Genomic DNA, 24,954 nt, shown 5'->3' on the forward strand with positions numbered 1-24,954 from the left:
GCCAAGAAGCAGGAAGACATGCTGTGCCCGGATGTGTAAGTGTTAATGCTGGTTGGGGACAAGAGAAGGAAGGAAAGCACAAGGACAGGGTGAGAAGGAGGTAAGACCTCTTCTCTCTCTCACAATTGACTGATGGTTTTACGAACTCTTCTGTCCACAAAAGCTTCCACCCATGTAAAAGAAGATCTAGCAACGTTTCTGAGGCAAAGAGGACTTGCTCACAGATGAGCCACAGGGTGATATATCTAGATCGCATCTGCAAGGGGCACACGTAAAGTCTGCCAATAGGTTGTGGTGCTGACAATCAGGCCCCACACTTTCTTTCCAAGCTCCTCTCCTCCCACTTCTCCATGAGAGCAAGCCCTGGGTTCCCGTTCCCTCAGGTCCAGTGCCTTCACAGCTCTGTGAGCTTAAGGATGAAGAGGGTCTCTCTCCTCCTAGACCACTTAATGCCTATCAGGCCTTGAAGAGCCAATTCATATATCCACTGTTCATAATCTCTTACTGGCACTCCCAACCTATAAACTTGGCTGCAATTGGCCTATTCCATTCACCTGCCAATTAACATGCTTTGCACTACTACGTATTCTCTAATTTGATTATCTTTTTGTTTGTTTCCATGTGGTCTCCCTAACTAGAGTGGAAATTTCTTGAAGGCAAAAGATCTTTCTGTATCCTTTGTTGCTCCCCCTGTGCCTAGTAATTCCTGTGTATACAATGGTAGTAACTGCAGGAGCAGCAGTGTACAGTTGCCACTTACCGAGCTCTAAGTGCTAGGCTCTGTTCTGAGTACTTTACATGGATTAATGAATATGCATCTCCCAACTGTCTGAGATATACATTCACACAATTATTACCCCTATTTAACAGGAAAATAAACTGATGCATAGGAGGTTAGTGACATGCCTAGGCTCACATGACTGGTACAGAGCAGACCCAGAACTCAAACCAAAGCTCTCTAACTCTAGAGCCTGTGACACACTATGTTGATGACCTGAGTTTGGGGTTGAGGAGGCAGAGATGGGTGAGGTGCCAATGAAGCAAAGAAGAGAGATAGGGGATATCCACAGTAAAATGTGTAAGATACTGTCCCATTCAACAAAACTTACATAATGCACACATTTATTCATAAAGACAGATGTAAAGTTCGCCTCTAAAATGTCAATGAGTAGTCAACTATCTCAGGACAGCTGGATTCCAAGGCACTTTTCTTTCCTTTTCTATATTTTCTATGTATTGTTGGATTCTCCAAGGAGCATGCAGGACTATTGCATACGGCAGAAAGATAAACAATGAAGTCAATTTCATTATGGGTGGAAAGGAAAAGAAAACAAGAGAAAAAAGAAAGAGAGAGGGTCTGTGGAATATTTGTGAACAGAAGGGTGGCATGTCTATTCCTGTGTCTCAGAAAGATTGCTCTGCTGACAGTGGAGGAAATGAAGACAGGGAAATATAACATACCTCTAAGACAAATGATAATAACGATAATTGCTAACATTTATGGAGCTCAGAGAAAGGTAATATAGGAAGTTTAAAATCCAGTTATCCTGACAGCAACACTGTTCATAGTAGCCAAAAGGTGGAAACAGCCACAATTCCATCAGCTAATGAATGGAAAAACAAATTGTGGTAGATCTGCACAATGGAATACTATTCAGCCATAAAAAGAAATATTGATCCATGTTACAATGTGGATAACCTTGAAAACATTATGTTATGTGAAAGAAGCCAGACACCAAAGCCCAAATATTGGCTATTTATATTTATATGAAATACCCCCAATCAGTATCCATAGAGAAAAAAAGCAGATGAGTAGTTGACAGGGACTTGGAGGGAGTGAGGAACGGGGAGTGGCTGCTTAATGGGTATAGGGTTTCTTACAGGGTGAGGAAAAGGTTTTGCAATTTGAGGTGATGGCTGCACGTACTAAATGTGCATGTACTAAGTGGTATGAACGTACTAAATGCCACTGAATTCTACACTTTAAAATGGTTAAGTTTGTTATGTGAATTGTACTTCAATTAAAAAAAAAAAAAAGCCAGTTATCCTTTTAACTTAAAGTCCTGAGAAAATGGAAAGGCAGATGAGGAGGGGGAAAAAAAATGGATTCAGAAAAACCCCAGTAAATGAGGCAATAAGACAAGTGGGACACCCAGAGTAGGATGTGGCCTCGGACAGAGGGAGAGAGGGTCCACACTCAGCAAAGGGTGGACCTAACCCCTATCTTCAGTAACTGAGCTATCCAACCATGGGCCAGGCAGCCTTGAGATGCTGTGAGCTTTCACCTTTTTCCTACGACATCTACCGTTTTAGTCGGTTGATCTGAGACAACACAGTTGTCGAATGCTCGCTCCAATTGCCTAAGTGGTTGGCACAGGCAAGGCTGAAGCCAAATATCCAACCCCTAGATAAGGCACGCAGAGCTTGTGCTGGGCCCGCCCCCATCAGCGCATGGGCCGCAGCTGCTTGTCACACCTGGCAGCTCCAGGCTGGGGGCAGCTTGTGGGTAGGGGTCACACCTTGCTCCTGGCTGTATCCCTGGCCTTAATCAGAGCCTCTGGCACAGAAGAGGTGACAGTACATATATGTGCTGAAGAAATAAACATCCTTCATTTCATATATTTTATCAGTTGGTTGAGATTTTTACTAGATAAAACACAGATATGGTACAAAATTCAAAAGGTTTCAGGGATATACAGTACTAAATTTGCCTTTCTTCCACCCTCCTACTCCGGCTTCTCCGAGGCAACCTTTGGCCTGCACCACCATTTGCAATGTGACTAGGGGGGTGAAGTTCTGACTCGCAAAGGCTCCCGCGACCACATACCCAGTCGTCTGGGAGGCAGGTCACCACCACGAGATGGGAGCTACATATGATATCAAGACAGAAGTCATCTGGGTGAAAACAAGGTCCTAGTATTCTATGCCAGGAGCAGGCACAGGCTCCAGAGCCGCAGCTTGCAGAGGAATCCATGAGGGTGATGACCACCCCCTAGAGCATTCATGGAAAAATGGGAAGCCAGGGACAGAGACCACCCAGCCAGTCAACAGGGCCAGACACCTCAAGCTCCTCACTCCTGTTTCGGACCTAGGAGATTTCGAGCCGGGGAAAGGCAACATTGCTACCCAATGGGACGGAAGTAGATGTGTGCGTACCACTGTCATCCTTGGACCTAGAGAGGTGATATGTGTTTTGTCTGGAGGAACAAACTCACCTTAAAGGAATTCAACTGTGAGCTCGGTGGCATGGTCCCCAGTGACAGACTTTGTGGTGGACACAGCTGACAGCAACTTAGGTGGTGGGGAGAAGGGGGGCCCAGGAAATCAAGGTACCGGCAGAGGTTCGATCCATTTAGGGATGAACAACCTGGGCCAATTCCAAGCCTGGACCGAGCCCCAGGGCTGAGCTGCGTGTGGTGGGGGCATCTGCACACACTGCTTTGTCAGGTCAGATTGTGAGGCTGAGTAACCACTGCCCTGTAGAGTCACCAAACCATGGACTAAAAAAAGATTCAAGCCACGCAGGCTCATCTGTTTCCCCAAGGTTCCTGCCTAATGTGGCGATGCACTGGCAGGCTGGAGGGTGAGTCGGGCACTTATCTGATTTCAGCCAATCTGTTACTGTATTTCATTCCCTGTCCTCGTGCCCAGAGGCTGTTGCAATGGGTATAAATTTAGAAAGAGAAAGATAAATAACATGGAAAAGTTCCTTTTAACAAAATAGGGATTTTTTTTTTCTCTCTATTTTGCTAAAGAAAAGATAAAATGATCTTGTTATTTATTTAGCCTTACCATGGTAGAATCTGATATTTTGGGCAGGAACCTAATAATGCATAACCACAGCCCAAGACGAACCAGCTTCTCCTGAAACTGTGAAAGAGTCAAGCCTCCATCCTAAGCGTTTCTTAGACACTGAGGGAGTGAGAACATGACAGTACCTTGTACAAGATCTGAAATCCACGAGGGTCCCTTCTGAACAAGCAAAAGACTCTGAAAGAAGACTGTCTCCTTTATATGAAACGATCTATGCCAGCTAACATAACACACTGTGCCTGAAATTGTCAGGCCACTGGCAATTTCACTGGTCACACTGATACTTTAAACCAAACCTGTTCTATGAGGAAACTAATATCACAGATGGGAGATTTTCAGTTGGTGGAAATTAACTGAAAGAGAAACTGCTTGAGAAATGTTTGCCTTCCCTCACACACAAACTCACAGCCCAGTGGGTTATGGAACCCTCATGGTAAAAGACTAGATCAATTCCACCACCTAATCATTTAGCCCAACGCCCATTCTACAGGGGAGAAAACCAAAGTTAAGTGACTGGCCCAAGATCACATGGCTGCCAGTAATAGAGGGGGGCCCAGGTCCAGGTCTCACAACCCTTCCCTGGGGTCACCATGCAACTGTCACCCACCACCTGGATGTCAACCAGACTCAGCGGCTGTACCTCTGACAGCATCTCATACTGGCCTCTTCTTCCAAGAGCAATGGTGAGTAAGTCATAGACCACAGACGCACTCTGTAGACTGATGAGGCGGTCACTCTTGTGTTCAGGTATCCTGCTCAGCACAGCATCCCGGTTGGCCTGAAAAAACACAAGAGAAGCAGATGGAGAAAGAGCCTAGTGCTGCATGGTGGGGAGGCCACCTAGGCCCTCCTGCCCCTACCGATTTGCCAAGGGAATGGAGACAAGGGTAGGAATGAGCAGAGGCCTGTCACCTTGGGTTATTTATTCAAAATCCCCTGGGCACTGCAGAACATGATATATGGGGTGATCCAAACACTAAAGTCCTAGAATTGTGAACCTAGAGGGCACCTGTACCTGTCGGCAGGCATTTGGAGGAAGCCTTGGCAGCCGATACAAAGTTTTCCCTGGGCTCGGGTTCACAGCCAGCCTCGTGGAAGATGCAGCTGCGCTCTGGAGCAGCCGAATCATCCATCAAGTGAGGCCCTGCTGCGCCTCACTCGCGAATCCTGCTTCTGCTCTACATTAAAGAGGGGGAGAAAATTCCCAGCCCTGCATTTCCCAACACCCAATTGTGTCATCAAGTTCCATGAGTCCTACAGAGATCTATCTTACTTTTCCTCTATCACCAAGCAATATTCAAATCCCTATATGACATCTTCACTGGAACAGAACACAAAGACGAATTCAATCTTGTTTAGGGAAGCACAACACAGATATATAAGAGAAAACAAGAAGAAAGCAGATTTTTCCTTTAAAAGATATTAACACAGAGGACTCAAGAGAACAATTTTCTAAGCTTAGCACAGAAATACATCAGGCACATTCAAACTTATTAATCTCATCTATCCAGAAATCAAATGCTCTTTACAGCAACTTGTTTCCATTACTTCTAAAATTTAATTTCTCTACAGATTCCTCTAAATATATCACATGTATGAGACTCAATAGCTAGCTCATTTTCCCTTTTTCCCTAATAGGAAGTTCAGAATCAACAAAGTTAGATTTCGATTTCACCTGCCCTTTTCCCCCTGCTAATTAACAGTCTGCAGATCCACTTGTCCTTGGGAGCAGAGACAGGCCCGCCCCCAGTCTTTCCTGTGAAAGTGGTACATGAGGTTCCAGGGTCACTTGTCCCGGCATGCTGACATTGATCTTCCTCCTGACATTCAAAAAGGCCACGCACACACCTTCCCTCTCACTAATGAGACAAAATGCATTTTCTTTGTGTGTGAGTCCAAGGCATTTACTTTTAGCCACCCATCAGTACTTACTCACTTTAAAACTCCTTGCTCTTAAATGTCAAAGACAAATAAGAATATATAAGACAGGCCACTTCCTACAAAGTGAGTCATCTCTGACGGAAACAAGCCTGCTTTTGAAGATTTCATTCTAAGTTTTTCTTGTTAGGAGTCCCTCTTGAGCCCCCAAAAAAAGCAGCTCTGAAGGAAACAGGGCCTGTTGCAAATGGTCTCATTTTATTTATTTGCTATACATATTCTATACTGAGACCAATGCCTGGAAGAGAGCAAAACAAACATACTATTTATGAAAGGTTTTCAAGTTATACCAAATGCATTCTTTTCATTTTTAGAGAAAGTATCAGTATCTTTTGACTAAAAAGGTACAATACAGAACCTCAAACAGACCCACAAATAATAAATATCCCAGAATATTGCCTCAGTGGTAGTTCTGCAAATCAAGTTCTTATAATCCCATTCTCCTAGGGGAAACTAATTTGCTTTGTGGTTAGAAAATAGCACAATTCTAAATGACATCTTGTAGGTGGAGAAGCTATGGACAAATTCATGCTTCTGAATTAAAGTCAGAACCAACAAAGAACACAATTTTCTGACATCCAAAAACCACAAATTTTCATTTTGGTTTTGAAATTGAGCACATTCATTTTCTGTCTAAAAACCAAAAAATCGAGAAGTCAAAGGACATGGAAAAAAGGCTTCCAAAAGCAACTTCATTTAGATTTCTACCTACATTTTCTGAAATGATTTATAGGGAGAACATAATCATTTGGGTTAGAAACCTTGTCCTTCATACCCACTGATGACATCACTGGATTTCAACATCCCCTGAAGAGATTTTTCTGGAAATTACATACCACAGAGCCAACTCTGACTGTCTCAAAGGGATCTCAATGTTTGAGTATTATTAGTTTCTATCACTTCAATTAAGAAGCAGGAGAGCTGGAGACATCATTCCACAGACATCTCCACTTAGTGCAAGCGTTTTAGAGAGGTGGCCATGTTTTCCAAATTGCAGACTGGAACATATCATCTGACAATGGAACATAATATTTTCATTCAGAATTGTCCAGGTAATCTAAAATGTATAGTCACCATGCTTTCAGAACGTGTACACCATAACCAACCAAGTTTGCCCAAAGGGAACTAACTACCTGCCAAGGACCCAGCTTGGGATGAGGGAATGCTGACCAGGAGGCCAAGGTGAGCTGGCTCCATGGATGCCCCGGTGGGGAAGCCTGGGGAGACTTGTTCACTTGAATGCCACCATGTGCCAGCCTGCTCACCTATGTGCTTCCCTGATTGCACCAAGGCAAGCAGAGAATGTAAATGACACCATCCTAAGTTACCAGCTGACTATCGGGCAACCCTGCTTCCTTGAGAGGAAGTAAGCCCAATGACACCAAACAGCCTCCAAGTCAAAAGAGGTGGTAACTCACGCAGGCTTGCTCTTGTCAACATCGGTGGGCCATTCAAAGTGTTTTTTTTGTTTTTTTTTTTTTTTTGAGACAGAGTCTTGCTCTGTCGCCCAGGCTGGAGTGCAGTGGCCAGATCTCAGCTCACTGCAAGCTCTGCCTGCCAGGTTCACGCCATTCTCCTGCCTCAGCCTCCCGAGTAGCTGGGACTACAGGCGCCCGCCACCTCGCCCGGCTAGTTTTTTGTATTTTTTTTAGTAGAGACGGGGTTTCACCATGTTAGCCAGGATGGTCTGGATCTCCTGACCTCGTGATCCGCCCATCTCGACCTCCCAAAGTGCTGGGATTACAGGCTTGAGACACCGCGCCCAGCCGCCATTCAAAGTTTTAATCAAAGGCAAGAGAGCTGCCCTCTCATGAGTTCTGGCCTCTTCTGATCCCTCCTTCTCTCTGTGCATGTATGTTATTATGCTCAGACCCCATGTCTATACTCACCTGAGTCCATTTTATACCTCCCATTAAACAGTATGTGTGGGGACGGCAAGAAGGAAAATGCCTTCTCTTGCTTTAGTTACGATTCCCTTTTCTCCCCTGGGCTGCCCCAGGGGTTGGGGGTAAGCAGTGACAGCTATGGGGAGGGGGCAGTACAGTCTCCTAGCAGGAACAGGAGACCACTGCGTGATGCACGCATTCTGCCTGCTCTGGGCCTCGGGTTCCTCATGTGTAAAATGAGGGAAGGGGATGTGAGCCCTCAAGATCTTTTGATTCCAGGAGCCCGCCCATTCTGCTCAGGTCCTCAGTACACATCACTATTCTGCTGAGGAATTCGCCATTATAACACACATGATCCTGAAGGTTTCAAGCTAGGGCCACAATGCCTAGTGATAGATACACAGGACAGAAACCCAATAAATGATGAGTGGTGAAATAGACCTAAAATTCGATATCCTGGCCAAATACTAAGAAAATGTTTCAAAGCAATCAGAGGGTCTGGCAAAACCTCCCTCACAATAGCAGTGACAGGGAAGAGAAGTGAGTTCTCACGGCCTGGGACTTTACAGTGTCTGGTGACAGCTGGGAGCTGGGAGAGACAACCAGGGCAGGAGGATGAGAGTTTCATCAAGTTCCTGCTGTGAAAACCAGAGGTTCATAGAACCAACAAATGACTTATCCCCAAATTCTCCCCCACTCCAGGGCAAATTGAGAGGCTTATAAAGGTCACCCTTTGGGGGCCTCTTTCTCCTTTTAAGATTCCTCCGGTGGTCATTTTAGCTGTGGTTTACCTAGATACAATTGCATTAATGTTCAGCCAATACTGGGTGGATAAATGAATGAACTAAGATACCTGCTTCAAGATAGAAGATAGAGAAGCTCCAAGCTCCAGGCTAACCAAGGGACATTGCTCGCTGGTCCAGGAATTAAGACCCTCATTTTAAACCTCTACTGTTTTTTCCCATCCACGTATACCCTCTAGAAAGTATTTTCTCCAAGAAAAAGAGTCGTCATACTGGCAGAATGGCTGTGTCAAAGAAGAGACTACAAGGCCGGGGAAAGAACGATGTAAAAACACATTCCACGTACCATTGATTCGCTAATCAGCAGTAACAGCAGGGCTTCTTCCGTATTTTCTTGAGGACAAAAAATGCTGCAGAAAGAAAACTGACTTTGATATATGGCAGTTTCAAAATAACACAAAACACACAAATACAAGCAGAACTGAACACTAAAAGCTTCCAGGATTTTATATAATGCCCATGAAAAATACTGTATAATTTGGACACTTGAATTAATTTGCCTATTTCTATGGTAATCTATGGAATTCATACATTTTAGCTATGCATTTTAGTGGTAGGTAGAAGGGTAAAGTAAAGCTGTAAAAACCAAGTTAAAAGCCCAAATAACATATGTACATATTACAGAGGCAGAATTTTAGATTTCAATAAATTGACATTATCTAAATAATACAAGCTTTCTCCTAAACCCGTTACAGAGGTATAAACTGCAGGCATTTCACTTAACAGTACTCTTCTTACCTCTTACCTGCTAACTGGCATATCTCATACTGTTATTTAGATGAAATAAGAGATTAGAAGCAATTTTAGAGTTTGAATAATTTCTCTAATACTGTAAGAATTTAGTGAGCTATCTTACTTAGACACATAAGTTTTATTATAGGGTAGCATGCAAGAGCTCTTATTAATCTGTTTTACGGAATTTGGCCGAACTCTTAAATCTTGGATTAAAAGAAAGAGCTTTTTAAGCTCAACGTTGCTCAGGATTAGAGAATAATAAAAACCCAGCAGAACCCCGATCTGTATTCTCTATAGCCTATTTTCTGTGTTGTGAGCATTTGCAGCACTTTTTCTCCTGTTCTAAAGCTCTAGAATCCTTTGGGCAGAATTCTGAATGTTATCACCAATTGGGTCAAACTCAATATTTTTTCATGAAATGGAAGAAGAGTATATAATAAATAAAAATGAACTTGGTTTAAAAAAACTCCTAGATATTTGGAAGATGACTAAAAATGACTAAGTTTATGTCTTCTCAGGGATAATATTACAATCATTTAATTGAAGGGATTCCCCCCCCCCATAAAAGGAAAAAAAAAAAGGATTTTTCACCTAATTATAAACATTTGTTTTCTTCGAAGTGCTGGCAATTTTTGTACTGCATCTTAGGATGACAAAGAGCAAGACAGAAGAAACACAGTGCCTGGCATTCTCATTACAATGCTGACACCGCCAGAGGTAAGGAAGCCACCTGCAGGATGGTTTCTATCGCTCTTCTGAGGCTAAAATTTTATGAAAAGGCTGGCCTGAGAATGAGGAGCAAGATTCGGGGATATGCAGTGACTTGCTTCAGAAGTCAGCCTGAGATGATCTGGGTTTTTCAGACGGGACAGTTCTTTCCCCTTAGATTCTGAAATAGAGCCTAAAGGCTCTGAATTAAGTGTCTCCCAAACAATCACCTCAGTATGTTGTGTGTGTGTGTGTGTGTGCGCGCACACGTGCATGTGCGCTTATACATGCACACTGGTGCCCAACAATCATTTCCTGATATCCTGGCTTGTGCTTACATGCAATTGGGACCTTGCAAATAAAACAGTAATGTGAACCATTGTGTGTGTGTGTGTGTGTGTGTGTGTGTGTGTGTATGCACACACCCATGCCCAGTCATCATTTCCTGATATCCTGGCTTGTGCTTACATGCAACTGGGATCTTGCAAATCAAGCAGTAACGTGAATCATTTTTTTTGTTCATGGCTAGCCAGTTCTGCATTGTCCAGACCAATTGAAAAGAGAGAGAGCCTATGCTAATTGTGACTTCACAGCAGTCAATTCAGTCCATGGCTAATCTCCAGATTCTGGTTGAGCCATCCAGCCTGCTTAAATGCTAGTTTGTGTTATTTTTACCATAGTTGCTAACAAGTGGCACATGAACCGAATCCAGCTCCACTTCCTCTAACTTCCCTATTTGTGGCAGGCAAGGTGGGTACTCAGGAGCACTGCAAGCCTCCCAAGGCCAGCAGAAGAAGTGGGGGGCGAAAAGGTAGTTTTTTTTTTTTTTTGAGACGGAGTCTTGCTCTGTCACCCAGGCTGGAGTGCAGTGGCCGGATCTCAGCTCACTGCAAGCTCCGCCTCCCGGGTTTACGCCATTCTCCTGCCTCAGCCTCCCGAGTAGCTGGGACTACAGGCGCCCGCCACCTCGCCCGGCTAGTTTTTTGTATTTTTAGTAGAGACGGGGTTTCACCGTGTTAGCCAGGATGGTCTCGATCTCCTGACCTCGTGATCCGCCCGCCTCGGCCTCCCAAAGTGCTGGGATTACAGGCTTGAGCCACCGCGCCCGGCCGAAAAGGTAGTTTTAAGAGACAGACCTAAACAACTACACACTGGAAGGCTCCCTCTCAATCATTATGAACTCTCTAGACCCATTTCCGGCCAATTCCTTCCCTCGTTTGCCCAGGGAAGCGTGGATGGAGCTCAGGGTGAATGGTCACAACTGTTGGGGCCTTCCTTTTGTGGCCTTCTCCTCTTTGGGGCTCACGAGCCTCAGGGGGAGATACTGGGGTACCCAGGCCTCAGCCTTGAAGAGTGGGAAAACTGGGGCCCTAGATCCAGAGGAAGTTGCGTGAAGGGGAAGGTGGGGGACAAAAGGGGACAAGGAGAAAACAGGGCTCAGCAGGCATGAGGACAAGCTCCCAAGAACTGGCGGCCTGGCAAAGGAGGCTGCTGCGCTGAGAATGGGAGGGTGCGTTCTCGCCCTAGCCATGTCACCAACTCACTGGGTGACCTTTAGGCAAACTGCCCATTTTCTTACTTTGGATGAATTTACCAACTGATTTTCTGATTCTACAGAAGACATAGGGAATAAGGGCGAGAATTCTCAGGTATAAGTAGTAATCATCATCTTGCCAGGGCTCCTACATAATAGCTTTTTCTTAAAAATTTCCTCCCATACGTAGAAACTTTACTGTAATTGTAGAAACAATCATGCGAAAGACATTAATCCAACTTTACCCAACTGCATTTCATCTCTCTGTCATCGTTAGCCATTATATAACTAATGACAAGTTAATGTCTAAAGGTCACTGGCACCCCCTAAAACTCTACATTTAGGTGCAGGGAGGGCCTTGAACACTGCCAACCCATGAGAAAGTTGATTTGTAAATAATGACAACATCAACTCTAAGGTCTAGTAATGGTTCCTTTATAATGTTAGTATGTCTGGCTGAGATACTACCAGGAAATTCCAGGAGAAACACAGCCTCTGAACCACAGCCAGCCAGATAAGAGCCGAGGCATGGAGGCCAAGATGAAGTCCCACCCCGAACCCAAGTCACACTGTCTGCAAGCATGCCAAGGCAGAATCTACTGTCGATCCCAGGTTTATGTGGATAAATGGCTACCAAGAAAGGAATAGGACTTAAATTGAAAATTAAGAGCGCATCTTGATTATTAGGGATTGGCTAGTCTGATGCAAGGACTATTGAGGCCTCACCACGCTTCTCTTTCGTGTCAATCCATATAGGTCAAAAATCTCTGCATGACAAAGAAAGAAGGGTCCCTCATGTAGACCAGTGCAGGTCCACTGGGCTACACTCTGCTGAGTGGGTCAGGTGAATCCCACCTAGAACATCACCTTGCACAAGTGCTTCCGTGTTCCTGCTGAGAGGATGGGCCTCTCCACGACTCCAAGGTGAGCTGTGTGCACCAGAGGCAGGGAGACGACAGCAGCCAGCAGTGCCGCTGGCCGTTTACACAGCTTCGGTTCGGCCATCAAGAAGTTATCCTGACCCTTCAACATCCCTTTGCTTTCCATTTTATTTTATTTTATTTATTTATTTTTGCAAGCTCTTGAGGATGTATTGTGTCCAGGGAAGGGCCTGGCCAGTGCCTGGCTCAGGCTGTCCAGCCCTCCCCAGCCGAGGCCCCCCTCCGCATTTTCCATTTTAAACAGCCTCCCCATCCTTACCAAAAACTCCTGGCAACCAAGAGGTTCAGATCTACATTCAGTATTCCATGATAATCACCTTTTCCTCCTAGACCTACAAAGGAGTTTAGACAATGCCTGGTACTCACTAGCACTCAATGAATCTTTTCATCATCTATTTCTTGGCAATATTATCCAATATTAACCAGTATCCACAATAGCTGTTTTTAATCTTCTGCTTTACTTTGTGTTAACTATCTAGTCTAATGTGCATTTAATTATTGAAACTACCTCAATGCTTCTTACAAGAGGAAATACAATGAAAAAAAAAGTATACCTGACTGACTGAAACACACACACACACATACACACACACACACACACACACACATATACACACACACATACACACACACATATACACACATACACACATATATACACACACATACACACATATACACACACACACATATATACACACACACATACACACACACACACACACATACACATACACACACACACACATACACACACACACACACTCTCACACATTAAGAAACATGTAGATGCAGGGGGAAAAAAGAAACATGTACAAGACTCTTCACAGAAGCCCTGTTCCTATTAGCCCCTCATGGGAAACAACTCACAAACACAAGCAGAATGGATCAATATCCTGGAGGACAGTCATAAAATGAAACACCTCGCAGCAATGAAAAACACTCCTACATGAAAAAGTATGGGTGAATAGTTCAAATATAAAGTTAGACAAAAGAAGTTAAACATTAGAGAGTGCATATTGTATGATTCCACGTATATAAATTTCAAAAAGGGGCCAGACTAATGATTGCGACAGAAGTCAGGAGAGGGCTGCCCTGGATGGGGGTGGTGACTGGGAGAGGCCATGGGAGGGCGTGTAGGGCTCCAGTAGTGTCCATTCCTGACCAGATGCTACTTACATGGATATGCTAACTTGGTGGAAGTTCATCAAGTTTCATACTTTTGATTTATTTTTCTCTATGTATGGTGTGTATCCAAAAAAGCTTACTCTAAAAAATAAGTAAACAAAAGCTGATACAATTCTTCACAGAAACACCCAGAAGAAAAAAGCAAGGAAGCCTATGACAGGTGATCCCTCTTTTCATTCCATCCAGGATTTTCTACATTGTATTTCCTTTCAAATTCAAGATGGGCAGAGTGAGCATCCTGTATGCATTTCATGCTCAGGTCTCCGTGACCAGGGGTGGAGCTTCCTGGCAGGGCTTGTCTTTCAGTTATGTTCCATTACAACCAACTCTTCTGAATGGTCTTTGTGGTTTTCTGGAGCTAGAAGGATCTCTGCCATCTAAATTTTGCTTGACACTTACTATACTTATCATAAGAGACTGTGGGGAAGGAGACTGTTAGCCAAAACGAGGTTTCTGCATTATCTACAGATTCCCCTTCACACCTCCAAACCGGCATAACTGAATGGTGAGAATGTACTTTCTGCCAATGTGGATGGGTCAGAGTCCTGCCTTGGTAAGAAGGGAACCTCCAAACAAGAATAACTCCCACAGCTGTTCCTCTTTACCCATATTCTAAGAAGTAGAGCTCTGAACCCACAAAATTACAAAGCTAAAAACTGATGGTAATAAATGAAAGCATAGAATTCATGTGGAAATCGATGAAACAGAGAACAGAATCACAATAGAAAAAAGTCAAAACCCAAAGTTGGTTCCTCAAAACTGACAAACTTTCAGTTAGACTGACTCTAAAAAAGAGAAAAACGACTTAAATTACTAAAATGAGAAATCAGAGAACATGACAACCAACCCTGTAGAAATACAAAAAAAATTATAAAGGAATGCTATGAACAACTGTACGGAGGCAAATTAGGTAGTTGAGACGAAGCAGACGCAAACTAATCAAACTGATTCAAGAAGAAATAGAAAATACAAATAGACCCATAATAAGTAAAGAGACTGAATTAGTATTTAAAAAAAAAAAAAAAAAAACTTCCTACAAAGAAAGCCTAGGTCCGGATGGCTTCACTGGTGAAGTCTACCAAATATTTAAAGGATTAATACCAATTCTCCACAAACTCTTTCAAAAAGAAGAGGAGGGAATAGTCTCCAACTCATTTTATGAGGCCAATATTACTTTAATACCAAAACCAGACAAAAACATCATAAGAAAACTGCAGAATAGTATCTTTTATAAATATAGATGTAAAAATCTTTAACAAAATATCAGCAAATAGAACCCAGCAATAATAAAAAGGAGCATACACCATGACTTGGACAGGGATGCAGGTTGGCTTAATGTGTGAAAATAAATTAATGTGATACACCACAGCATTAGAATAAAGGACAAAACCCACATTATCATTTCAATTGATGCAGAAAAAGCAGTTGACAAAATTCAACACCCATTAATAATAAAAATAACAAACTAGAAATAGGAAGCCCTTTTCTTAACCTGATAAAGGGCATCTACAAAAGCCCATAGAAAACAACATACTCTGTAAAAGACTAGATAATTTCCCCTGCCTGAGATCAGGAATGAGACAAGGACGTCCATGCTTGCCACTTCTATTCAACATTGTACTGGAAGTTCTAGCCAGGGCAATTAAGAAAAAAAATAAAATAAAATGCATCTAGGTTAGAAAGGAAAAAATAAAACCATCTATATTAGTATTAATAGATGACACAATCTTGATGTAGAAAATTGTAAGGAATTCAAAAAAACTATTAGGACCAATAAACAAATTCAGCAAGGTTACAGTATACAAGATCAATTTACAAAATCTGTTGTATTTCCATATATTTGCAATGAACAATCCAAAAATGAAATTAAGAAAACAACTGTATTTATAAGAGCATCAGGCCGGGCGCGGTGGCTCAAGCCTGTAATCCCAGCACTTTGGGAGGCCGAGACGGGTGGATCACGAGGTCAGGAGATCGAGACCATCCTGGTGAACACAGTGAAACCCCGTCTCTACTAAAACTACAAAAAACTAGCCGGGCGAGGTGGCGGGCGCCTGTAGTCCCAGCTACTTGGGAGGCTGAGGCAGGAGAATGGCGTGAACCCGGGAGGCGGAGCTTGCAGTGAGCTGAGATCCGGCCACTGCACTCCAGCCTGGGCGACAGAGCGAGACTCCGTCTCAAAAAAAAAAAAAAAAAAAAAAAAAAAAAAAAAAAAAAAAGAGCATCAAAAAGAATAGCACACGTTTGCATGCACACATGTGCACACACGCACACACGCGTGCGCGCGCACACACACATTTAGGAATAGGCGTAACCAAAGAAATACAAGCTTTATATCCTGAAAAATACAAATCATTGTTTAAAAAAATTAAAGACAACCTAAATAGATGGAAAGATATCTCATGTTCATGGATCAGAAGACTTAATGTTTTTAATATGGAAATATTCCTCAAATTGATCTACAAATTCAATGCAATTCCTATTAAAATCCCAGCTGCCTTTTTTTTTTTTTTCCAGAAATGGACAAGGTAATTCTAAAATTCATATGGAAATTCAGGGGCTTGGGAGACAGGAGGGTGACAGCTAAGAGGTGCTGGGTTTATTTTGGGGGTAATAAAAATGTTCCAGTCATGGCGATGGATGCACAACTATGCAAGTATATTAAAAGCCACTGAATCGCACACTTTCAATGGACGAATTGTATAATATGTGAATTATGTCTCAAAAAACAATTTTTTAAAAAGCTGACACGTGTGAACTGAAACTTGTGACTCAGTAGCCAGTGCTACTATAGGAATGCTCCCTTTAATGACTGCATTTCCTGGAGCTGCATTTTGCTTCTATAATTCTCTTTGTACACATGGGAAAGGTGACATTAGAAAAGCGACAAAATCTGAGGGGTTCAGGAAATGGAGAAATGGCCAGCACTGTGAGCTTCTCTGCCTTCAAGGGGTGAGGCCATACTGGATGGCACCCAAAGAGACACAGAGTTCCAGCCATGTGTCAAACTGGACTGGGGGAAGAGGGTGAGAAAGGAGGTCCTTAATGCCCTTGGCACCTTGGTTATTAAGAAGCGTCTAAAGCAGGGGAAAACTCTAGAGTCTATTTTTATGATATAAATATCACTTAAAAATGAACCCCAAACCTACTTCTAAATAGTTAATAATGAGGGGTCAGCATTTTAAAAATAAGAGCATCAAAAATTGCTAGAACAGATATTTTATGAATCCAGATAAGGACTAAAGAGTAAACACAGATTGTGAATTAAGCAAACTCACATGGTTCAACAAGGCTGTAGAAAAGGGGGATGAAAACTAAATTAAGATAAGCCTAGGGAAAAAGTTAAGAATACGCGAACTCATCTGAATCCATGTAAGAAACACAAACTTGAACAAGAAGGTGACGAGAGACAGAAATGCAAGGGTCAACAGGATTATTAAGAGATGGCAACCTTGAAGAAATGCCAACTCCTCTGAAAGTACAACAATTATTTTCAGATGTTTGAAATCTTGATCTTCAGATGGAGAAAGTGTCTAGTCATGCCATCTCTATTAGTGCTTTCTCTGGGACTTCAGAAGCTGCCACCTCATCATCTCAGCTGTTTTTCTAATTTGAAAACATGGAAAAGGTCTTCAATATTTATTCATGTGTGTTCCCCTTTCCTTCACACAGAGATTCTGAAAAGCCAACATGTCTTGTCCTTATAAGAACAGGCAAAGGCCAGGGTGGTGGCTCATGCCTGTAATCCCAACACTTTGGAAGGCCAAAGTGGGCGGATCACCTGAGGTCAGGAGTTCAAGACCAGCCTGGCCAACATAGTGAAACCCTGTCTCTACCAAAAAAATGCAAAAATTGTCCCAGCATGGTGGCTCACACCTGTAATCCCAGCACCTTGGGAGGCCAAGGCAGGCAGATCACAAGGTCAGGAGATCGAGACCATACTGGCCAACATGGTAAAATCCCATCTCTACTAAAATACAAAAAATTAGGCAGGCATGTTGGCATGCACCTGTAGTTCCAGCTACTTGGGAGGCTGAGGCAGGGGAATCACTTGAACCCAGGAAGTGGAAGTTGTAGTGAGCCAAGATCACACCACTGTACTCCAGCCTGGTGACAGAGTGAGGCTCTGTCTCAAAAAAAAAAAAAAAAAAAAATAGCCATGTGTGGTGGTGTGTGCCTGTAATCTCAGCTACTTGGGAGGCTGAGGCAGGAGAATCACTTGAACCTGGGAGGTGGAGGTTGCAGATTGCACCACTGCACTCCAGCATGGGCAACACAGCGAGACTCCATCTCAAAAAAAAAAAAAATTTAAAAAATTAAAAAATGTAAAAGAGCAGGCAAAGATGGGAATTCAAGACTCGAATGGGAGGCATTGAGAATGAGTCAACAACCATTCCGGCCTCCCAGCCCTTCTCCTTGTCTCTCCCTCCTCTGTCTGGCTTCCTCTGGCCTGGGGAAGGCTCATGCTAAGACTGTAGTGACACTCTGACCCATTTTCCTCCAAGGTGATCAAGTCTCAAATATAAAACTTAAAAAAGATAAAGAAGTTCTAAAGAGACATCACCTTCCAATCACTTGAAAATATTAGATTCTTCTTCTTACATCTAGTTCCATTTAGAACAAGATTTTAAGCAAAAGGATCAAGGAATTGCTGAAGAAATGTTAGAAGGGTGAGACTGATGTTAGATGTTAGATGGCTTGCAGATAGCTTTATTTCTGATTGCTGTCTGATGCTGAGGTCTTATAATAAATGGAATGAAAATTCCAAAAACCAATAGTGATGGCTGCAAATGGCACCCAAGCACTGAGATGAGAACTTTCTCCTACTTAAAATGTCCCTGGTAGTGCACAGATACTTGCTGAAGATATAAAAAGTAATGAGGAATCTCTACTAAACTGGAAAACGAGACTTGTTCATTTGATTTTCTTTTAGGGAAAAAATCTACTCTTCTACTTCTCATCATCCTTGAATTTTCCCAAGTTTCCCTCCCATCCCATAGCCTACAAGTGAGGACATCAGCTTTCATACTTCTCTCCTGAGTAGACACGGGCTCTCCGAGTGAGAGTGTAGGTTTTTGTGTTTGCTCCTTTGCGGAGAGGATCGTCCAGAGGTGACTGGCATGGTGGATCCTCCAGAGGGTTCCAGTAGCTCTGCTCACACATACCCCGCAACAAGATCTCTGCCAGCTGCCTGGCTATTGTCTGGGAACATAAACGAGGAAAAGCACAGCCATGAATCTATTTTGTATTAGTCATTCATTCAGTCAGTCAATAAATATTTATATCATCACATTGTGCTAAGCACTACTGCAAGGCTCATAATTAAAATTTTTTCTTTTACGATGGTAATTGTACCAGTTTATGACAAGAAAAGAAAACATGATTCACTAAGATGTTTGAACACTTAAAAAAAAAGGTTCATGTACTTCAAATGCTGCCCCATCAGTCACACTCTGGAATACTACACATATTTTATACCTGAAACAACTGAAACTTTTGGCTAAGCCCTTTCCCAAGAGCTCTTATAAATAACAGGTGAGCTGCAGATATTAGCATCACTAATGATGTGTGCTAAACCTCAAACCTGGCAAAAAGCTTGTACTCAGCTTAGATAATGCTATCCCTGAAAAAATTATCCTCACTGAAAATCCAGTGTCTACTGTAGACATCTTCTTTCTTAAATGTACCAATGGCAGGCCCTGTACGTCCCACCTCCAAGGACTCAGCACCTGAGTGTCTATTCTCAGCACATCCTGGGCTCCTGGCCCGGAGATTCTCACCTGCCTTGTGCAATAGGGAAGGCAAAGTGGGAACATGGTTCCGATCAAGAAAGACCTTTCTTCAAAGCTGGATGGGTATCCCATTCTGCACAGTGAAAACCCAGAAACATCTGGATCCTGTTCTCCAAGTTAGATGCAGATTAATAAGCTTTCCCAAACTTCTGTAACTCCACTGCCTAAAACAGTACCATGTATAATATAATGTATGGGGGAAAAGAATGCATGGTATGTACTAAGAAGTGTTTTGTTGACTGATGCATGTCAGTTCACTTAGCTTATAATCTTCCAGTAACAAAGAAGAGGATAAGTAATTTTTAAAAATTCCTCTGAAAAGAGAAGCACTGCATCCCAGGGTAGTTCACTCTACCCATGGTCAGCCAGAGGAGGCACCAGAACCCAGCATGGTTTTCCACCAGGTTTCAGCATCCTTTGAAGATGCAGACAAAGACTGCTGATCTTCTGAGAAGGAGCCTTTTTTAAAAAAATAAGCAAATGTTTCAGAAGAGGGCTTTGCTAAGCTTTCATCCATATGAAATCTCTTAAAACACCACAAGGAAAGTTAAATCCAACCAAATCACTAACAGAGTGGTTTCTGATAACCACTGGGTAAAGGCAAACTTTCTTTATCATTCCCAAGTAAGACCCACTGGCATTAAATGTCTATAAAAATGTGAAATTAAATGCACTCTGATCATCCCCAACTGAGCAATCTGTAAAGATCTCATAAGAACACAATTTTCAGGACCTAAACAACTCCTGAACTGTTTTCTTAAGCCTTCCATTATAGTTTCATTTTGATCTCATTGCAGTCATATAAGCTAATGACTTTTGCTGGAAACTTCAACTGGCAAAAATAACTTCCACTCACTACAGCTGAGAAATAAATGTTAAAAGAAAAAAAAATGAACAAGGAATTTCATTTTCTGAATATATTTGCCATGGAGGGATTTTAAAGTTGTAAAAATTTCTGCCCTAAACAGTTTGCTTGTTCACTACTAGATAGCTCATGCTAGGTCTCATTTCCCCTCAGGGTATTAACCTTCCTGAGAGATTTTTTTTAATGGGGTTTTGATGTGATTGCATATTTTAAAGACATCGCTTCATCAGTGCTCTACCTATTAAGACGGCCATTTGGTTATGTCCACTGAAAGCTCAAATGAAGTTCAGAAAAAAACAATAAATATGAGATTACCAGCAAGATCACCAATATCTAGCATACTTTTTACACTCAACCTACATTTAGCCTGTAGTTTAAATGCATCAAATTGTTGGTAACTATAAAATAAATTCAGAATCAAAGGAGAGAAAGGTGGGAAGTGGGCCTGAAATAAGACCTGGATGTTTATGTACAAATTTGGTCATGAAATGCCCTTTGTGTGTGTGTGTGTGTGTGTGTGTGTGTATGTGTTTTAAAACTTGTGGTGAAATTCACATAACATAAAAGTCACCATTTTATTTCTTTAAAGTGCACGATCCAATGGCATTCGGGACACTCACAATGTTGTGCAACCATTAGCACTATCTAGTTCCAGAACATTCCAGAACATCACCCCAGAAGGAAACCCTATATCCTTTAGGCAATCACTCCCCACTTCCCCTCCCTCTCAGACTCTGGGAACAACCAATATGCTTTCTGGCTCCATGGATTTGCCTATTTTGGTCATCTTATACGAATTAAAGTATGTGATATGGGTCTTTTTGCAACCAGCTTCTGTTACTTAGCATAAAGTTTTCAAGGTTCATCCATATCGTTGTGTATGTATCAATACTTCATTCTTTTTTATGGCTGAATGATATTCCATTGCATGGATATACCACATGTTGCTTATCCATTCATCAGTTCTAGACATGTGGATTGCTTCCACCTTTTGGCTATCATAAATGGTGCTGCTATGAGCATCCATGTACAAGTTTTTGTTTGAACGCCTGTGTTGTTTGTTTTGAAACAGGGTCTCAGGCTGTCACCCAGGCTGGAGTGCAGTGGTGCAATCACACATAGCTCACTGCAGAACACCTGTTTTTAATATTTGGAGTATATATCTAAGAGTGGAACTCTTGAAAACATACTTTAAAATCCTTCTCTGCTATGATCTCACACCAGATAGTTTACAAAGCAACTTTTCTACCTCATAAGAATATTATAAATTTGCAATTATCAGCTAATCTAAAAATATCATAGTTATTAAGGCTGATGGAAACACTGCTTATGAATGTCATTAGCAGGAGAAACTTTCTAATGTCCAATGTAAATCAAATCAAGAAACCAGTGAGAGTCGACAATATGAACAAATGCTCTATACTTAAGCAATTTTGAAAGACTGACTTTTTAAATGCGCTTTTAAAACAATTGTGAAAACACTTGCCAATTCAGTCAGTTACTTTCATCATGCTTCCAAATCTTGGAAGAACCTGTTCATATTGATCAGTTGGGAAGTTTTATGAAATACTGAGAGGAGGTAAATTTGAGAGAAAAGACAACATTTTTGTAAGTTCTTTTGCCTTGAAGAACCCTAAAAATGGAAATATTTTGTTTGAACTTCTTAAGGCACTTATAAATCACATAGATATATAAGTAAATTTTGAAGGCAACTGAGCTCTTGGTGGTGGTGATGACAGGGTGTGTGTGTGTGTGTGTGTGTGTGTGAAGTTGCCCATCCTGTCTCACCCCCATAATTCTAGGAAAGCCCAGCTTGGCCATCTGGCCCCATGAGTTGTATGTCTACATCTTAAAACTCTGGAGACACCACAATGAAGTCATTTCCTATGACATGAATCTCTTAGCCTTGCCCAACTGAATACTCTCCCACAGCATTTAAAGGATTCATGATAAAGAAAGGACAAAAGTATGGGTGACAAAAGATAAACTGCAACCTTCCATGAGGTTGCTACATCAACTGTGACATGTGGCATTTGCTTAGTTTTTCATAAGCACCAGTCCTCCACTCAAGCACTCACTGGCTATGGTTATATAGGGCAAGTTGTAGAGGTCTACCTAATGAACGTCCCTAGATAGGAAAGTGAAAGGATTAAAAAGGCAAAGAAAGAATTCAAGTCAACAGGAGAGCCAAATTGCTAACCAAACAGTTAATTTAACTATGTTGTATATTTCTCTTCCAAGTTTTATAGTTAATACAATTAGCCAAACTACTAGCAGCCCTCAGGATCCAATGTGTCTTATTCTGTCTGGGTTTGGTATGAATCATAAGCATACACCAACCCCTCAACACCCTGGCAGCCATGAGGGCCTACATTCTACCTGCCTTAACAGGTGCAATTCTCAGGTTTCAGCAGAGAATGCTGCCAACAACACAGGAAAGGATGCTCAAAATCATTAGCCAACAGGGAAGTGCCAATCAAACCACAATGGAATATCACTGCATTCCCACCAGGATGGTTACACCTAAAAAGATAATAACAACTGTTGGTGAGGGTGTGGAGAAATTGGAACCCTCATAACTGCTGGTGGGAATGTAATATGGTACAGCTGCTTTGGAAAACAGTCTGGCAGCACCTCAAATTGTTAAACAGTTACCATATGACCCAGCAATTCCACTTCTAAGTATACAGCCAAGAGAAAGAACACATATGTCCACACGAAAACTTGTACATGAATGTTCATAGCAGCGTTACTTGTAATTGCCCCAAAGTAGAAACAACCCAATGTCCATCAGCTGATGAACGGACAAATAAAATGTGATACATCCATTCAACAGAATATTATTTGGCAATAAAAAGGAAAGAAATATTGATCACGCTGTGACCCAGAGGAACCTTGAAAGCATTATGCTAAGTAAAGAAAGTCAGTCACAAAAAGAGTACAAATTAGTCGGGTGTGGTGATGTGCACCTGTAGTCCTAGCTACTCGGAGGCTGGGGCAGGATGCAATGAGCCAAGATTGTGCCATTGCACTCCAGCCTGGGTAACAGAGCGAGACTCTATCTCAAAACAAAAAAACAAAACCACAAATTGTATCATTCCAGTTATAGGAAATGCCCCAAATAGGCAAATCCATAGAAACAGAAAGTAAATTAGTGGTTGCCAGGGACTAGGGGGAGGGGAAAATGGGGATTGACTACTAATGAGTATAGAGTTTCTTTTGGGGGTGATTAAGATGTCCTGAAATTAAATATTAGTGATAGCTGGATAATTCTGTGAATATGCTAAAAACTTTAAATGAGTAAACTGCTATTTATATATTATAAATTTATATTATATATTACATATATTTATATATTATAATTATATATTATAAATATGTCACATAAATATCCATTATGACACAGAAGTGAAAGAGCTTGCTCAAATTCATAAGCCCAGTGACATATACTTACAATAAATATTTAAATATGTGACATATATTTATTATAAAAATAAATATAGCTACAGTTAAACAAAGGATGGGCATGAATATGGTAGTCTAACTTTGTTCCATATATTTATTATAAATATATGTCACATATATTTATAATACTTAAATGTAAAAAAATATGAATGTAAATACCTATGAGACAAGTGCCTGCTGGCCTCAATCAAGTCACTGGTCACACTTACCATTCGCAGGTTTTGAGTTGTTCTCGTTTCAACTGCTCTGAGCAGCTCTCTAAACCTTCCGACTCCTCTTGTCAAGTTCCTGTGTGGACACAGAATTGGACGGTTTTCATCTGGCATGTATTAATATCAAATGCGTTACATGCACGTTTCAGTGCATTTTGTCTGCATAAAAGCTGTTGGCTAGATTTTAAGCAAACGATTACTCTGCACGTGTCTAGCCATCTTTGGTTAAATGAAACATTTGACCTAAGATTGATGGCCTTTTGAGTTTTCTAACCCCTAGCACATTTTCTCTAAAAAATAACAATTTGAAAATCAGTTGAGGCCAACAAATTAAAAAGCAAGATACCTTAGAAGAGTCTGTGTTCAAACTCTCAATGGCTCTGTAGAGTGGGACTGAAATCTATATTTTCATTTAAAAGGTGGGAGACAACACTGGGCAAAAGCGCACCGGAATATGAGCAAGGCACTGTGTGCACCATGGGTAAGGATAAAATATGAAGATGAAAAGCACGAGAAAACAGGAACCCCACCAAGCAACCACTCTGCATCTTTGAGAACATAAACTTACCAAACCCGGTAAATTCATCAAACCAACCCTCCTCCAAACCCCACACTGACAAAAAGAAGCAAAAGGGTGAGAGGCCCCTTCTGAGAGCGAGTATGTGACAACTGGAACCAAGCTCCCTGAGTGTGAGCACAGCACACCTCATCTCACTGCCACTCATACCCCACAGGGACACATTTGGTGACATGTTTCATTAAGAGACAAATAATTATTTTGTAACATCCTGGTCAATATTTTCAAGCCCCACTTGTCCTCTCTGAAAGCTGCATCCAGCCTGTTGAGCTGGGAACGCTCCCCAGCCGGTCCCTTTACATTAAGCGCTGCCACCACCTATGACATAACTCGGCGATATTTATAACCTGCTCATTAGAACATATCTCATCTTTCCAAAAAGCCACAGCGCGGGTCAGCCAGTGCAAACGTGTCAGCCAGCCTCTGCAGGCCGTGGCAGATGCTCTAGGTATTTGGCTCTCTTCTTGGATGACATTTTGAATCACGCAAAGGTATTA

At 41.9% G+C, this 24,954-nt stretch overlaps 1 protein-coding gene across 4 annotated transcripts in view; it reads right to left on the reverse strand.

The window, feature by feature from the left end:
- Nucleotides 1-24,954, reverse strand: part of TTC7B (tetratricopeptide repeat domain 7B) — a 276,351-nt gene that overhangs the window by 135,388 nt on the left and 116,009 nt on the right. For all 4 annotated transcript variants that reach the window (XM_015144366.3, XM_028851745.2, XM_028851741.2 and 1 more), the window contains 4 exons: nt 23,878-23,956; nt 18,576-18,748; nt 8,727-8,790; nt 4,454-4,591 (listed from right to left, as the gene is read on the reverse strand). In XM_015144366.3, coding sequence (XP_014999852.2) covers nt 4,454-4,591; nt 8,727-8,790; nt 18,576-18,748; nt 23,878-23,956 — 454 coding nt within the window. The remainder of the gene's footprint in view (nt 1-4,453; nt 4,592-8,726; nt 8,791-18,575; nt 18,749-23,877; nt 23,957-24,954) is intronic.

The sequence above is a fragment of the Macaca mulatta genome, chromosome 7, assembly GCF_049350105.2.
Source record: "Macaca mulatta isolate MMU2019108-1 chromosome 7, T2T-MMU8v2.0, whole genome shotgun sequence".
Classification (NCBI taxonomy): domain Eukaryota; kingdom Metazoa; phylum Chordata; class Mammalia; order Primates; family Cercopithecidae; genus Macaca; species Macaca mulatta.